We start from the raw sequence: 19,000 nt of genomic DNA on the forward strand, positions 1-19,000 counted from the left end.
TAAAAATCAATACCAGAAATGTAACCCCAGACTAGAAACAACCTTAGCAAAAAGGATAGATCTACTGACCAAGAAATAATGAATAGGCTATTTTGACCTGATGTCTCAAATTATTTCCTGAAAAGATTACATGTCTTTAACGTGTATGATAAAGCTCCATGATAATGCACTAGTATCAACACAAATACTCAAAAATATGTATATTCTTTATTAAATAATAAATCTTACTTTTAAAAATTACTATTACTTTGAGATATCCATTAAATTCTTGACATTTTCAGATTATATTATTACAATTCTCTATGTAGGAAGTACAGGGAGGAGGGGAAAGAAAATGCATTGGATTAAAGTGGAAGATGACAAAAAATACTGCTGAGATTAAAGAAAAAACCCTATTCTCTTTTGTGAATTAGTAAATATGAATCATGGAGGGAAGTTCAATAGAGGGAAGAAAGAAAGAAAGAAAGAAAGAAAGAAAGAAAGAAAGAAAGAAAGAAAGAAAGAAAAAGAAAGAAAGAAAATAATTTTAACTGAGAAGCAAAAAGAAAGGATAAAGTCTTAAGAATAATCTCTAATTTTCATTTCTCCCTCTAGGATATTTTATTTTAAAAGAATTATTCCTCCAAAGTAATCATGTCGTCTTTCCCTAACATCACTTTCACTTCTCTGACATTTTTTCTGACAGGAGTTCCAGGACTTGAAGCTGCCCACACCTGGATCTCCATCCCCTTCTGCTGTCTTTACATGACTGCCCTCTCTGGGAATGGTATAATTCTGTTTGTCATCATCACTGAGTCAAGTCTCCATGAACCTATGTACTATTTCTTCTCTATGCTCTCAACCACTGACTTGCGCTTGTGTATTTCAACACTGGTCACTACACTGGGCATATTCTGGTTCAGTGCAAGACAGATTAGTTTCCATGCCTGTGTTGCCCAGACATTCTTCATTCAACTCTTTACTGTTGTGGAGTCTTCAGTGCTCTTGGCAATGGCCTTTGACCGCTACATTGCCATTTGAAACCCACTAAGATATGCTGCCATCCTGACTGATTCCAGAATTGTCAAAGTGTGGTTTGCCATCCTTATGAGGGGGATAGTGATCCTAATGCCTCTGGTCCTGCTTCTTAAACGTTTATCCTTCTGCCAAAACTATGTGCTTCATCATTCTTATTGTTTCCATCCTGATATAATCCAGCTCTCATGTTCTGACAATAAGATCAACAGTGTTTTAGGACTTACTGCCCTTATAGTTACTGCAGGAGTGGACTCCATCTTTATTCTTCTCTCCTACACTCTGATTATTAAGACCATCCTAAGCATTGCATCCCCAGAAGAGCGGCATAAAGCCTTCAGCACTTGTATCTCCCACATAGGTGCTGTTGCCATCTTCTACATTCCTCTCATTAGCTTGTGCTTTGTCCATAGGTTTGGGAAAAAGGCACCTCCTTACGTACACACTCTTATGGCCAATGTGTATTTGCTTATTCCACCAGTGATGAATCCCATTATTTATAGTGTGAAGACCAAGCAAAAAAGTCCTTTTTGCCAAAGAATCTGAGCTCTGACTCTACTCCGTAGTAACCACTTCCAAGACCTAACATTTAATCAGCATACGTTCATCTATCAGTGGCCTAAAACCAAAAAAATAAAATAGGTAGCTGGGTAGGAGATGCAGTTTGACAGAATTTTTTTATTTTCAATATAACTATTACTAAGCTACTCTTTAGAAGTAAGCAATAAAATATACTAATATAATGGGTACCATATATCATGATATAAAATTTGGAAAGCATGAATGACAATGGCTAAAATGAACACTTTGCCCATTAGACCAAGTCTCCAAAATCATGCTTAAAACAGTAACTCATATCTTTCTGTCTCATTTTGTTTTCTTAAAGTATACATAATAATTATTGTTTTGTCTAATCATCAATTAAATCCTAATTAAGCTATTATTCTTCCCACATTTTGATCACCATTGGTTCATTCTTTGATTTTTATCTACTATTGTTAGACACTGCACAATATGATAGGGTGGCAGAGACAAACAAGAAAATATTGTCATAATAGTGAACTATGTAGGTAAGAAAGCAACCAATGAAAATCTGATATACTATGTGATATGTTACAACATATGGATATAAGCAAAAGGATTAATAGAATTTGTAAGAACAACATTTAGTCTGACCTGGGATGATCAGAAAACTATCACAACATGTTGTTTAAACTGTAAGGTTAAGAACTGGAGAGGTCAACTTCCAGAATGGTAGCATGAGAGATTTGTGGACACTCTCCCTTAGGGAAACAAGAATAAACAGTAAAAATTTATATAGACATAGGCACAAACATTTAAATTCTCTGAAAATTTCCCTAAGTTCATACAGCAAAAGAAAAAACACTATTTAAGAAAATCTATTAAATTACTGTAAGAACAGTAGGAGTCTGGGGCACCTGGCTGGCTTAATTTAGTGTCCAACTCTTGACCTCAGCTCAGTTCTGAACTGGTCCTGGGTGTGGAGCCTACTTTAAAAAAAAAAAAAAAATTAATTAATTTTTTTAAAAAAAGAATAATGGAAGTCTGTGGCACCTGAATCAGAGCAAACATTCACCCCTCCCTTCCTCCACAGTGCAGTTTATTGACAGTTACTCCACATAGGTGTAGCCAAGAACATGGGGCTTTGTTCCCTAGCCCACTCCCCACCATCATCCCCCAGCAGCTCTTAGAGTAAGGCTATGAGATCTTCCAGAAAGGGCAAATCATCATGTTCTTCATTCTTCCTACTGTAGCTCATGTTGTGGAAGCTAAATTCCAGGTGAGTACAATCAAGAGGTCAGTGGCTGTTTTCATGCACCCAGCATTACTCATATGGCAGAAGCTCTATTCCAGGCATGGCAGTCAGAGGACACTGGGACTTCAAATCAGCCTTTCCTTACCTCTATCATAAGCAACCAGACTCAAGATAATAGAGGCAGGCTGAAAAGGCATATTCTATCCCACCATTCTAGGCAGGTAAATCAGGGGATTAACTCCAAGAGAAGTGGGTTCTAAGGGAATTATATTATAAATCAATAATAAAAATTTGAAAGTTCACAAATATTAGCAAATTAAACAATATACTCCTAATCAATGGGTCAAAAAAGAAATCACAAAAGTGGGGTGCATGGGTGCCTCAGTCATTAAGTGACTGCCTTAGGCTCAGGGCATGACCCCAGAGTCCTGGGATTAAGCCTCACATCTAGCTCCCTGCTTGGCAGGAAACCTGCTTCTTCCACCCCATCCCCCCAGCTTGTGTTCCCTCTCTCACTGTCAAATAAATAAAATCTTAAAAAAAAAAAAAGAAATCACAGAAGGAATTAGTAAATACATTAAGATGAATGAAAATAAATGCACAATATACCAAAATTATGAGGTGAAGCTAAAGAATGCTTAGAGGAAAATTTATAGCCATAATGCCTATATTGAAAAAGAAAATATCTCAAATAAATTACCTAAGCATCCAATTTAAATGCTGGGGGAATAAAAGCAAACTGGTCTTAAATCAAGCAAAAGAAATAATAATAATAATGATTAGACTACTAAAAATTAATTAGAGTATTAAAAAACATATGCATTTTTAAAAAGTCTAGGAGGCACAAAGAACCCACTTCAAAATCAACAAAAATAGGTCAACACTTCAACATATTGTAGTGAAGACTACAAATTACAAAGAATAGAAGAAGAAATGAAGAGTTTCCAGAACAAACAAAACTAAAGAAATTCATGAACACTAAACCATCCCTGCAAGAAAGGAATACTTTGAATGGAGAGGGAGCCCAAAAGTAACAAAGATCAGAGAGGAACAGTGACTTTATGGGTAATACGATGGCACAAAATTCATATCTTTCAATAATTACTCTGAATGTAAGTGGACTCAATGTTCTAATCAAAAGACAGAGGGTATCAGAATGGATTGTTTAAAAAGACCCATAGATATGATGTCTACAAGAAGCTTATTTTAGACTCAAAGACAAATCAGATTGAAAGTAGGGGTGGACAACCACTCATCATGCTTATGGACCTTAAAAGAAAAAAAAAGCTGGAGTAGCCATCCTTATCAGACAACTAGATTTTAAACCAAAGACTGTATTAAGAGCTGAAGAAGGACACTATATCATAAAAAGGGGGTTATACAATTGTAAATATTTATAGCCTTAACTTGGGAACAGCCGCAAATATATAAACCACTTAATAAAAAAATTAAGGAAACTCATTGATAATAATAAAATAATAGTAGAGGAATTTAACATCCCACTTACAGCAACAGACAGATCATCCAAGCAGAACATCAACAAGGTAACGGGGGCTTTGAATGATGCACTGGAGCACATGGACTGTACAGATATATTCAAAGCATCTCATCCTAAAGCAGTAGAATACACATTCTTCGCAAGTGCATAAGGAACACTCTGCAGAATAGATCACATACTGGGTCACAAATCAGGTCCCAATCAGAATAAAAAGACTGAGATCATACCATGCATATTTTCAGACCACAATGCTACGAAACTTGAAGTCAAACTCCAGAAAAAAATTTGGAGAGACCATGAATACATGTAAGCTAAAGAATATCCTATGAAAGAATGAATGGGTTAATCAGGAAATTAAAGAGTTAAAAAATATATGGAAGCAAATGAATATGAAAACACAACAGTTCAGAACCTTCGGGATGTGCCAAAGACAGTCCTAAGAGGTAAGTATAAAGCAATAAAGGCCTTTCTGTAGAAAGAAGGAAAGCCTCAAACACATAACCTAAACTTACACCTAAAGAAGCTGGGGAAAGAATAGCAAATAAAGCCAAACCCAGCTGGAGAAGAGAAATAATAAAGATTAGAGCTTAAAGCAATGACATAGGAATCAAAAAAACAAGAGAACAGATCAATGAACTTTGGAGCTGGTTCTTTGAAAGAATTAATAAGATTGATAAACTCTAAGCCAAACTTACCAAAAAGAAAAGAGAAATAACCCAAATAAAATTATGAATGAAATAGGAGCCAACACTGCAGAAATATAAGAGAATAACATGAGCAAATATACGTCAACAAATTAAACAATCTCAAAGAAATGGATGCATTTCTAGAAACATAGAAACTACCAAAACTGAAACAGGAAGAAATAGAAAACCTTAACAGATTCATAACCAGCAAGGAAATTGAAGCAGTCATCAAAAATCTCCCAAAAAAACAAGATTCCAGGGCCAGACAGCTTCCCAGAGGAAATCTGCCAAATTTAAAAAGAGTTTATACCTATTCTTCTGAAAATGTTCCAAAAAATAGAAATGGAAGGAAAACTTCCAAACTGCCGCTTCCAGTCGGCGAAGAGAGAAGAATTAGGCATAAACAAGTCAGCTGCAAAAGACTGGGAGTAGGGGACAACAGTCAAAAAGGACTGCTGCCAGGAGCAAGTCCACAGTCTCACTTTTGTTAGACAGAAAACAATAGCCAACAGAAGGATTGATGAAGGTCAAACGTTAGTCCTGTCTTGCAGACAAGCAAGGAGGAGGGTCAGGTTTCTAGTTAACCAAGCACATTCAAAGGACTCATCTAACTAACAACGAGCACTTCTGGGAAGAGAAAGGAGCGTCAACGAAAAAGGGAAGCAGGCGGTTTTTGTTCCACCCTGAGCTGACGGGGCATTCCCAGGTGCTCGGCTTCCCTGAAGCAGGCGGCGTTCCGCCCTGGGCGAGGCAGGCGTTCCAGCTGCCCTGCTTCGGTGAAGGGGTGGCCTTCCGCCCTGAGCAAGCCGAGCATCCCCAGCTGCCCAGCTTCACGGTCCTACATCGTCCTTCTCCCCAAAGACCTGTGGTCAGTATCAGTATTTTTTAAGGCCATGTCTAAATGTGCTTAGCAACTAGTAAAATCCTCCAGGGGTTACAGTTTAAGTAACAAATTGTTCCGAGGGGCAGCAGCACAAACTCCTTTTATAAGGCCAGCATTACCTTGATCCCAAAACAAAGACCCCCCCCAAGAAAGAGAATTACAGACCAAAATGCCTGATGAATATGGATGCACAACATCTCACCAAGATACTAGCTAGGAGGATCCGACAATACATTAAAAGGATTATTCACCTTGACCAAATGGGATTTATTCCTGGGATATACGCATGATTCAAAATACATAAAATCAGGGGCTGGCTCAGGTGGTTAAGTGTCTGCCTTCAGCTCAGGTCATGATCTCAGAGTCCTGGGACCGATCCCACATTGGACTCCCTGTTCAGCGGGGATTCTGGTTCTCCCTCCCCCTCCAAACCTCCTCCTGTTCCTACTCATTCGCTCACTCTCTTTCTCTCTTTGTATCAAATAAATAAATAAAATGTAAAAAATAAAAAATACATAAAACCAAACAATGTGTTACACCACATCAATAAAACACAGCACAATAACCATATGATCTTCTCAATATATGTAGAAAAAGCATTTTACAAAATACAGCTTCTTTTCTTGATTAAAAGCCTTCCACCATTGAGGAATATAAGGAGACTACCCCAACATCATAAAAGCTATATATAGGAGATCCACAAAAAATATCATCTTCAATGGGGAAAAATTGAGTTTTTCCCCTAAGGTCAGAAACACAGCAGGCATGTCCACTCTCACCACTGCTGTTCAACAAAGTACTAGAAATCCCTAGCCTCAGCAATCAGACAATAGAAAGAAATAAAAGGTATCCAAATCATCAAAGAAGTCAAACTCTCACTCTTCACAGATGACATGATACTCCATGTGGAAAACCTATAGAAACATTCACCAAAAAATTGCTAGAACTCATGCAGGACTCAGCAAAGTCACAGGATATAAAATCAATGCACAGGAGTCAGCTCTGGAAGACAGTAGGTAGGGTCCTCAAAAATTTAAAAATAGAACCACCCAACAATTTCACTATCATATATTTATCCAAAGGTTACAAAAATAGTAATTCAAAGGGGCACATGCATCCCAATGTTTATAGCAGCAATGTCCACAACAGCCAAAATATGAAAGAAGTCCAAATATATACACAATGGAATATTACTCAACCATCAGAAAGAATGAAATCTGGCCATTTGCAACTATGTGGATGGAGCTAGAGGGTATAAAGCTAAGCAAAATAAGTCAGTCAGAGAAAAACAAATGCCATAAGATTTCATTCATATGTGCAATTTAAGAAACAAAACAGAGGAACATAAGAGAAGGCAAAATAAAAACAGAGAGGGAGGGAAACCATAAGAGACTCTCAACTATAGGGAACAAACTGGAGATTGCTGGAGGGGAGGTGGTGGGGAGGTGTGGCTATTGGGTGGTAGGCATTAAGGAGAGCTCTTGATGTAATGAGCACTGGGTGTTATCTACAACCAATGAATCACTTAATTCTACCCCCTGAAACTAATAATACACTACATATTAACTAAATTGAATTTAATTTTTTTAAAAAACACAAAATGGATGAATCTTAAAAACATTATGCTAATTGTAAACAGCCAATAACAAAAGACTAAATAGTATATGATTCAATATATATAAAAGATCTCAAATCTACAGAGACAAAAGTGGATGAATGGTTTCATTGGGCTGAATGGGATGGAAGGTATGAAGAGAAGACTGCAAGTAGGATGTTCCATTTGTAGACTATAAAAATGATCTAAAATTTACTGTAATGATAATTGCAAAACTCAGTGAATATACTAAAAATCATTAAATATTTACATATTAAGTGATAAAATTGTACTATATATGAATTATATCACAATAAACTCATTATATTTAAAAGAAGGAAAAAGACTGGAGGAAGGTGGAAAGAGCACACATGTCCAAACTATTCTCATTCTAGGAAAAGGATAAAATACATTTGGAATAAAAATTAAATTAATAGTAATAGTGGTATGGAAGTATATTCAGTGATCTGTAAATTTCAGGAATCTATGAAAGATAGAACATTAAAATAACACTGAGTGATGAAACTGCAGTTCTAAATACATGCAGAAGAATACATGAAGGAGGCTAATTTAAGCGATGCTCCAGGTTCTATTGAAATGTTCATTTTACTTCTGTCCTACTGGCCATAACCGGGCCTTCTTTGTGGCATATTTTGGGCCACAGAGTAATTTGCTTAAGGGTGAAAATAATAAATATGAATAGTTCTGCTACCAAGGCAGGTCTATACTTTAACACTCTGGCAACATCCAGGAGAAATAGAGAATCCATGTGCCCAGATGAAGAGGTAGTCATGTATTGTCCCTCCCTTTCCATGATAGGATATGTCATCCCTTCCTCTTGAAACTGGATATGATAAGTCTATAGTATGTAAACAATAGCCATGAAAGTATGAACAGAATGTATTCAATATATGGAAGACTACACAGTGAAATATCTCTAAAGACAACATTTCAGGTGGCTATGAATTGACAGAAAATAGTCCTACGTATGTGCACACTCACACCTAACACACAACACACAGTAGATTAAGTAACAGAATATTAAGTCCAGAATATTTTTGGAAGTGTCCCCATATCAGGCTATACATGAGCATATCTTACAGTACCTTCCCTTATGCCCCAGAAACATGAATGTGGTGGGAGGGGAGGGAAGAGCAAAGTTGCTGACAACTGTCTGAATATGTTAGGGCAAGTTCAGACCACAGCCTCATTTCTTCACCAGCCATAGTCCTTAGGCCCATGAATACTTAGAGATTTCATCTTCATTCAGAAGGAATATACACCAATAAGCTAACCCTTTAACAGAAAATACCTAGAAATGTCTGAGAATTCTCTTGGTGGTCAAGGAAAGCTCAGCGCCAGCTAGGCCACACCTAATGTACAGAAAGAGGTGGGGAGAGAAGCACAGTCAGTGTGCATGCCTCAGAACGCAAAGTGGCCTGGTAAGCATTGTGCATTCTTCTCATGCTTGGAAGCAAGACACAGTAACTTCCTGTTTGTGGTGACAGAGATGTCCTAGCATGTTCCAGAACCCTAGTCCACTAATAGCTGTAACCAATGTGGCAGTATTCTGCCTCTTTGCAGGTTTGCCAGCCACCCTCTAGAGTGTATGTCACGTCCATCCCACTTGATTAGTTCGGTTTCATCACTGCATCAATTTAATGGACATTGAGATGCTCTGTGGGCTGCCCTATTGGCCTCTTCAAACTATTATGAAAGGGGTCTGGAAAGATAATATAGCTCTGGGCCAAGACTATAAATGTCAATAGTGGATAGTGGAGATAGTGGATCTATCCAAGATAGTGGATCCTATCACCTTCCCTCCAAAGAACACTGATTTTGATAGTCACCCACGGACAAGAGTAACTTTGTGGGAGTCTAGGAGTCCAATGGAGAAGTTCCACCATACCACTGGCACAAAAAATCTGGAAATAGATGCACCGGAAGGGATAAGAACAGTTTCACCTTACCTGCATTACACTACCCCATGATGGCACAACTCAGTGCCAAGAGAGATCACCTCTTCCACAGAGGAAAGTAAGAGGATAGTGAGAGAGTACCTAGTTTTCCCATTTGTGTAGGATGTTACCAAGAGGCCCATGTCTTTCTCAACCCACCCAGAATAGTGAGGTGGTCTGCATGACTTAGGGACAGGGAGAGGCTGGGAGCATTGCAACTAGGGTTTGGAACTCACAGAAGGGATGCAAATACAGATACTATTAACCACTTTGTATTGCACTGGTAAAACTTCTCACAAGTTAGTGGGGATGCCTCACCTCAGACCCCTTATCTGACCCATGGGCACTCTCAGTACTGCATACCCCTCACTATACATCCTCTGTGACTAGCTCCCTATATGCCCCTATGGATAGGCTGTGCAAGCTTTTTGCAGATAGCCAGTGAGCACACGAAGAATGCTGGGTGGACTTTGCAGGATTGGGAGAAAGCACATGAGTTGAACTAGAAGCACCATTCTAGAGAAAGTGATGAGAGGCTAGCAGCACCCAGCCTGTCTCTGCAGGATCAAGAGAAGGGAAACAATCTTGGGGCCCTTGGCTAGCTCAGTTGGTAGAGCATACTACTCTTGGTCTCAGGGTTGTAAATTCTAGCCCCACATTGGATGTGGAGGCTAATTAAAAATTTTTTTAAAGGCAAAAACACAAACATTGAAAAATAAAACTGAGAGGGAGAGAGAGAAGGCATACAATCTTAACAATAATTCCCCTCCACACAAGGAAACAAAATATGTCCTCAGTAGTATCTGGGCAAAAGATCTGAGTTGCCTCAGAATCCCTAACAAAGCTGACAGGTAATTTTCTTAAGACTCATTTTGTGACCTAACATGATTGAGCCCAGAAAATGTTCCCTATGTGTTGAGAAGATGTATTCTGACTCCATTGGAAAAAAATGTTTCACATTTGTCAGGTAGGAACATTTGGTGTAACAAATAGTTCAAGTCCAATGTTTCCTGGAAATTGTCAACTAGGTGCATTCCAGAAGATTATATGCAGAAATATGTGGTGAACTATGGAAGCATTTGCCTATAACTACTAGATACTTTTATTATAATCAGCAGTCCAGATTAGAGCAACTAAGAGAGCCCTTGTCATGACTATATCAAAAACTCTGTTACATGTATATTACCCTACCATGCTGCCTATGAAAATACTGTATCTCAGCTCTAAAATAACTATTTTCTACTCTGCTTTGATAAGAAAACTGAGAACCAGGAAGCATGACTATCATTTGCCAGGTGGTTTCCTACTATTTTCTGTTCATTAGAATATGTTAAAAGGAAACTGGAAGCTACTGGAAGGATGAGTATCCCAGCATGTTTGCTTGCTATTCCCGTCAATGCCACACAACAATGCCAAAATCATTGCTTCCATTTTCTAGTTTTATATTTTCCCATACTCCCAGCAAAAAATCTCATCATGCTCCCTTGGAAGAATCAGAACCAGACACCAGTTGGATGCTTTTTAAGAATCTGACTCTCAGGTCCATGAGAGATCCTCCTGTGCTCCTAAGGCATGAGCTCCAACTATACAGTGCCCCTTCACAGCAGTTTGGGTCTTGGATCCTATGTGATCCATCCTCTCAGCTTCTGGTACCCTACAACCAGCAGGATAAGACCTTCTCATCTGAGTGTCAGCTCTAGGAAGACCTTCCACCAAGCTTCTAGGTTTTCAAACTTCAAACTCCCCTCTTTGTTCCCACAGACATACAAGGGGAAGTGACATCCTGCAGTTATTACCTCTCCTATTTCTGTAGTCTTTTTGTGCCCTCTGTCCACCTAAACTTGTTTATCAAGTTCCTTGTATTAAACACTACCAGTGTTAACCACTGGTATGATTTCTCTCTTCCTATCTAGAGCATATTAACACACCCACTTCAACATTCCTTGAAGAGAAAGTCCAATAAAGCATCACAAATCAAACCAGATTAAAACATCTCTGCCTTTGTTTCCTGGTACTCATGAGATTATATTTGTCAAAACCAAAAACACTTACGGATCATGAAACATGACATTAGTACTTCTGAAAAAAATCATACAGACTGTGCTGAATTAATAAGGGCTATTTTTCTTTGGAGACGTGTCTAGCAAGAAGTTGCTGCAACTGAGGTCAAAGAGGTTGATGCCTGTGTTCTCCTCTAAGATTTTGATGTATTCCTATCTCACATTTAGGTCTTTCATCTATTTTGATTTTATCTTCATGTGTGGTATAAGAAAATGATCTATTTTCATTCATCTACATGTGGCTGTCCAATTTTCCCAATATTTTGTTGAAGAGAATATCCTTTATTCCATTGAATATTCTTTCCTGCTTTGTTAAAGATTAATTGATATAGGGGTGCCTGGATGGCTCAGGGAGTTAAAGCCTCTGCCTTTGGCTCAGGTCATGATCTCAGGGTCCTGGGATCGAGTCCAGCATTGGGCTCCCTGCTCAGTGGGGAGCCTGCTTCCCTTCCTCTCTCTCTGCCTGCCTTTCTGCCTACTTACGATCTCTGTCTGTCAAATAAATAAAATCTTAAAAAAAAAAAAAAAGATTGGTTGACTATAGAGTTGAAGGTCCATTTCTGGGTTCTCTATTCTGTTCCATTTATCTATGTCTGTTTATGTGACAGTACCATACTGTGATGATTACAGCTTTGTAATAGAGGTCGAAGTCTGGCACTCTGATGCCCCACTATTGGTTTTCGTTTTCAATATTCCTTTGGCTATTTGGGCTCTTTTCTGGTGCCATATAAATTTTAGGATTGCTTGTTTCAGCTCATGAAAAATGCTGGTAGTATTTTGATAGGGATTGAAATGAATGCGTAGATTGCTTTGGGTAGCGTAGCCATTTTAATAATATTCATTCTTCCAATCCATGAACATGGAATGTTTTTCCATCTCTATGTGCCCCCCTCAATTTCTTTCATAAGTGTTCTATAATTTTTAAAGTATATATCCTTTACCTCATTGGATTGGTTATTCCTAGGTATTTTATGTTTTTTTGGTACAACTGTAAATGGGATTGATCCCTTAATTTCTCTTTCTTCTGTCTCATTGTTAGTATATAGAATGCAACTGATTTCTGCACATTTATTTTATATCCTGCTGCATTGCTGAATGGCTGTATGAGTTCTAGTAATTTTGGGGTGTAGTCTTTTGGGTTTTCCACAAAAAGGATCATGTCATCTCAAAGAATGAGAGTTTGAATTCTTCTTTGCAAATTTTAATGCCTTTTATTTCTTTTTGTTGTCTAATTGCTGAGCCTAGGACTTCTACTACTATATTGAACAACAGTGGTGGGAGTGGCTTCCCTGTTGTGTTCCTGACCTTAGGGGAAAAGCTCCCAGTTTTTTGCCATTGAGAATGATATTCTCTGTAGGCGTTTCATGGATGGGTTATTGGTTACTGAAGTATGTTCCCTATATCCCCATACTGTGGACAATTTTAGTCAAGAAAAAGGCAAGGAGGGGTGCCTGGGTGGCTCAGTGGGTTAAAGCCTCAGGTCGTGATCCCAGGACCCTGGGATCGAGCCTCATATCGAAATCTCTGCTCGGCAAGAAGCCTACTTCCTCCTCTTTCTCTGCCTGCCTCTCTGTCTATTTGTGATTCCTGCCAAATAAATAAATAAAAACTTTAAAAAAAGAAAAGGCAAGGAAAACAAGGATAAAAATGAACTATTGGGACTTCATCAAGTTAAAAAGCTTTTAACAATAAGGGAAACAGTCAATAAAACCAAAAGACAACTGACAGGATGAGAGAAGATATTTGCAAATGACAAATCAAATAAAGGGATCTATCCAAGATCTATAAAAAACTTCTTGAACTCAACGCCCAAAACACAAACAATCCTGTCAAGAAATGGACAGAAGACGTGAACAGACATTTCTCCAAAGAAGACATACAAATGGCCAATGAAGCATGAAAAAATGCTCAGTATTTCTTGGCATCAGGGAAATGCAAATCAAAAGCACAATGAGATAGCATTTTGCACCAGTCAGAATGGCTAAAATTAACAAGTCAGATGAGGATGCAACCCTCTTACACTGTTTTGGGAACAGAAGCTGGTACAGCCACTCTGGAAAACAGTAATGGAGGTTCCTCAGAAAGTTAAAAATAGAGCTACCCTATGACCCATCAACTGCACTACTAGGTATTTACCCCAAAGATACAAATGTAATGATCTGAAGGGGCACGTTCACCCCAATGTTTGTTTTTTGTTTTTTTTTTTCACCCCAATGTTTATAGCAGCAATGTCCACAATAGTCAAACTATAGAATGAGCCAAGATGTCCACTGACAGATGAATGGATAAAGAAGATGTGCCCATATATACACAACTGAATATTACTCAGCCATGAGAAAGATGAAATCTTACCATTTACATCGACATGGATGGAACCGAATGGTATTATGCTGAGCAAAAAAACTCACTCAGAGAAAGACAATTATCATACGGTTTCACTTATATGAGGACTATAAGAGCCAACACATAGGATCATAGGGGAAGAGAGGGAAAATGGTAAGTCATCAGAGCAGGAGACCATCCATGAGGGACCCTTAACTATGGGGAAAAAACCGATGGTTGCTGGAGGGGAGGTAGGTGGGGAGTGGGGTAACTGGGTGATGGGGCATTAAGGAGGTGCATGGTGTGATGAGCATTGGATATTATGCATAAAAATGATGAATTACTGAACTCTACATATAAAACCAATGATGTACTATATGTTTGCTAACTGAATTTAAATTTAAAAAAAGGAGTTATTTTTCATAGGCTGCTTATGCTATAAATATAATCTTCCCTGACGAGTTGAGAGAAAGTAAAAACACTTGACCAAAAAATTTCAGGTTACTGACAAAGCAGTAAAACATGTGTTAAAGGTAACAATAGCTATTATATAAAAAGTTATGGAGGTCTGAGGCAGATAAAAAGTAAAAATACTTGGAACAATTCCATAACCATAAGTAATGCCAATTTCATGTGCCGGATTTAGAGATAAAATTCAGTAATGGGCTATTGTCAACACACTTTTTATTTTTATCTTTATTTTTATTCCTGCCTTCTTTTTTAAAACAAATAAAATAACACCTCATTTGAAATCCAAACTGGGTCATTTTGGTTATCTAAGTAATTGAAGATCTTTTATCTCAAATGAATAAATGTTAGTATCACTGTGGCTGTCAGAGGAAATAATAATAGATAAATGTAGCCTTAATTTTTCTTTTAGTTCATGGTCTTCTTACTTAAAGCTAAAGTGATCTTTTGAGAAGCTTTTATCCCAAACATAAGTCTCAGCATTTTAACTTCTATTAGTGGCATTTTACTCACCTATACAATAACAAAAAATAGAAAAAAGTAAAAACCCATCTATTCCTTTGCTGCATGGGCTGGAGAACTTTAAGCACAGCCCTGCGTATCTGTTTGGTCTTCACGCTGTAGATGATGGGGTTTAACACAGGGGGGATTAGCAGGTAGGCATTGGCAATCAGAGTATGTACATAAGGTAGAGCCTGTTTCCCAAATCTGTGTACAAAGGACAGACTAACCAATGGAATATAGAATATAGCAACAGCCCCAATATGTGAGACACATGTGCTAAAGGCTTTCTTTCTCTCCTCTGGAGATGCAATACTGAGGACAGTCTTAATGATTAAAAAATAAGAAAAAATAATGAAGATGGAGTCCACTCCAGCAGTGGTGATCAGGGCTGTCAACCCAACTGCACTATTGATCCTGGTGTCTGTGCACGAGAGCTTCATCATGTCAGGGTGGAAGCAATAGGAGTGGTGGAGCACGTGGCTGTGGCAGAAGGACAATCGTTTAAGAAGCAACACCAAAGGAGTCTGTATTAGTGTCCCCCTGGTGATGATTGCTACTCCAATCTGTACTATTTTAAGGTCAGTTAAGATAGAGGCGTATCTAAGAGGACTAGAGATGGCCACAAAACGATCAAAGGCCATGGCCAACAGCACTGAGGATTCCATAACAGTGAAAAGTTGAATGAAGAACATCTGTGATAAGCAAGCATTAAAGCTGATCTCCCTGGCATCGAACCAGAATATACCCAACATGGTGACCAGGGTGGATATGGACAGGCCAAGGTCAGTGGTGGACAGCATAGAGAGGAAATAATACATGGGTTCATGGAGACTGGGCTGGGTGACAATGGCAAAGAGGATCAGGCTGTTTCCTGAGAGAGCAGTTATGTAGAGAAAGCAGAAGGGAATGGAGATCCACGTATGGAAGGCTTCCAGCCCGGGAACACCAGTTAGCAGGAAAATGATGGAAGAGGATGTGGTATTCTGTAAAGTTGACATGTTGAACTCAAACTGCAGAATCTTAAGCTGAATATCCTGCAATGATAAACTGTATTTCTTTATAATGAATTTGATTTGAAAGTAATTATTTCACCTAGTAAACATTTATAAAAGACAACATCTGCATTATATTAAGAGCTTATGAAGATTGTTTAAAAAATAAGGAAGAAAACTAAGACCACATCTAATAAAGAAGCAGAAAACAGGAAATGAACAATTATGTGAGGTTACAGATTTTGTCTATAAACAAATCTAGCAATGACCTTCTTACTTAAATTCATTGTCCGTTAAGCAGATTGCACCCATAACTTCCTGACTTTACAAGGTATGCAGTCAAAAAATACTTTATGAAATGTGCATATTGGGTTGTATGAAATCTTAACTGAACATCAAACAGTACATGCAGGGGTTCTGATATAGTAAATAAAGTAAATTGGCTTCTGAGAGCCCAAAAAGAATGTTCTTTTCATCTCTTAGATATGTTTTTGAAGCACGTTGATTATCTCCAGTCATAATAGCCTATATTTGTTGAGCCCCTACTATCTGTTAGTAGTTGTGATAGCATCCTATATGGACATACAACTTATTTGTAGTATCATAACTTGAACTGTATCTAATTAGCTTTCATGTCACATAATTAATATAAGCCATCAAGACTATTACAAACAGAACTATTTGAGGATAAAGGGTCTCAAAAGTAAGTATTAAGGATACTTTGACATTCTCAATTTTTATTTGGCATCCCAAATCCATTTTTTAGGGCTGCATATTCTACATGATGATGCATTCAGAATATATATGCACACACACACACACACATACACACATATAAATATAAGCTAAGTTACTCACATGATAAGTTCCTAAATTATCTGTACCCTGAACTTCGCCATCTCTAAAGTAATAATGACAGATATATATCCCATAGAATTTTTATAATGATTAAATTAGTTGATGTATATGAAAATCTCTGGGGGTATTTCACTGTGATATAAAAGTCACCAAATACTAGCTATTATATTTTTTTAATTAAATTTAAAATATTGTATAATAATTTCTTTTGTTTCCTCTCCCACATCTATTTGCATGCCACTCCCCTTAGTCACAGGTCTTACTGTCTGAGCTGAGATAAAAGATGAAAATATCTAAGTCTGATTTCAGCAATGACTACTGGTTAATAACTTCTTCATATAGTCCCTTCTTCCTCCACAGCTAAGATTTTCTTCTTCATTCTTTCCTGATTCAGAAGAACTCTTGCTCCCTTCCAAAGAAATCTTACCTACTATGTAACCTCTAAATAAATTCTGGATATTTGTATAGTTTAAAGATTTTTATTTATTTGACAGACAGAGATCACAGTAGGCAGAGAGGCAGGCAGAGAGAGAGATTGGAGGAAGCAGGCTCCCTGCTGAGCAGAGAGCCCTGCTCGATCCCAGGACTCTGGGATCATAACCTGAGCCAAAGGCAGAGGCTTTAACCCACTGAGCCACCCAGGCGCCTCATGGATATTTGTATAGTGTAACATTAAATTACTGAGTGCATATTGTAAACCAATAGAGGCATACAGAACCAAAATAAACATGGCACCTGCCCTCAAAGATACTTAAGGAAGGATAAAACACTTAGAAAAACAAGAATCCAGTATGGATTTATTTTATCACCATCAAACTGTAAGGAATTTGGATGTTTTCTAAACACCAAACAAAATTAAAAAAAATACATAGGTGCATTTCTGCACTGTCAAATAACCCTACCAATTTTCCTTCTTTATTAAAATTTGAATGTTTTCATTTGTACCATTACCACAGTCTATAAATATTTTAACTTCTTTCTCAACCTAACCATAACACCGCTTCCTTCCTGTTGCATGTATCTCTTTCCCTTTACCAACAACTTATTGAACATTTGTCTAGCCTCATTTCTCTCTTAAATGCTTCACACCCATCACTAAAATTTGCTTTTTTTGGACTGAAGCATACTCTATTGCATTCTATTGCTGCATAAAAACCTAGCACAAAGTCATGGTTTGACAGACATTCATTACCTCAAAATTCAGCAAGTCAGACATCTGAACACAGCATCCACAGGGTCTCTGCTCAGGGTTTCTTTCAGTCAGGACTCTGTGCTCATCCAGAGGTCAAGATCTCTTCCAGACCCACCCAGGCTTTTAGCAGCATGGTATTCCTTGTGCATAGAATTGAGGTCTCCTGTCTCTGGCTGGCTGTGGACTAGAGGTTGCTTTCATCTCCTAGAGACTGCCCTCTACCCAGCCAGGTGGACCTCTCACAACATGACAGGTGGCATCTTCCAATCCATCAGAGGAATCTCTCTGTTGCTTCTTGTCTCTTTTAAATGCTCACATGATAGGGCCAGGCCCACCAGAATAATCTCCCTTTTGATTAACTTTAAGTCAAGTCATCATAAACCCTAATGACATCTGCAAATTCTATTTGCCATACATACAATGCAACATATCCCATCACATTCATAGGCCCACTCACACTCAAAGGGTAGGTTTCATACTGCTGTAATCATAGAGGACAGCAATTGTGAAGACCCTTTTAGAACACTGCCTACCACAACTATCTAGGCCAGCCAACCTACAAACTTTACAAGTTTGACTTCTAATATGTCCTTAGACTGACACATCCTTACCCTCCCACTTCTATCACCTCTATTATAATAACAGTTTCATTAGTTTTTGCAGAAACTACAGTAATTTTCTCATACGTAATTTCCCCTCCTTGAGTTTCGAGTTGTTTACACACTTTTTCTATATTGACGCCAGCATGAGCTCTCAAAAATACATCTTCCTACAGAGCTCTTCATTGTCGTCAGCATGAAGTCAAAACTCTTTCCCCCTTTATCACAGAAGTCAAGGATCTTCTCAATCTAACCAAAATCTAGTTTTCCTGCTGTCCAATCTCTTCTCTACCCCAGCGACCTTTTGATATGATCAGCCTGGACCTTTCCTACCTCACCAAACTACCAAATACAGCAAGTTCTTTCACAGTTCTTATAGTAAGAAACTTCAAAAGCAAGTTCTTTCACATATTTACTGGCTATACTAAATATAGCAAGTTCTTTCACACTGTAAAGACAACTTGCTTTATTAAATTTAATAAATTTATTAAACATAAATTTATGTTTAATTCACAAATCTCCCACTCTTCTTTGACTGAGCCTAAATTCTTTAGACTTATTGTTTGTTTCATGGATCCATTCATAAATTCAACAT

At 37.9% G+C, this 19,000-nt stretch overlaps 2 protein-coding genes across 2 annotated transcripts; one reads left to right on the top strand and one right to left on the bottom strand.

Annotated features, from left to right (window-relative positions):
• Positions 1 to 633: 633 nt before the first annotated feature.
• Positions 634 to 11,110, top strand: LOC132016534 (olfactory receptor 51F1-like). Its single transcript, XM_059397920.1, is given in 3 exon segments — positions 634 to 1,537; positions 2,876 to 2,984; positions 10,873 to 11,110. Coding segments are annotated over 3 exon segments (1,251 nt in total).
• A 3,659-nt stretch (positions 11,111 to 14,769) lies between these two features.
• Positions 14,770 to 15,762, bottom strand: LOC132016586 (olfactory receptor 51F2-like). Its single transcript, XM_059398057.1, has one exon. The coding sequence runs from the start codon at positions 15,760 to 15,762 to the stop codon at positions 14,770 to 14,772; it is 993 nt and encodes a 330-aa protein (XP_059254040.1).
• Positions 15,763 to 19,000: the final 3,238 nt, after the last annotated feature.

Source organism: Mustela nigripes, chromosome 1 (genome assembly GCF_022355385.1).
Source record: "Mustela nigripes isolate SB6536 chromosome 1, MUSNIG.SB6536, whole genome shotgun sequence".
Lineage (NCBI taxonomy): Eukaryota > Metazoa > Chordata > Mammalia > Carnivora > Mustelidae > Mustela > Mustela nigripes.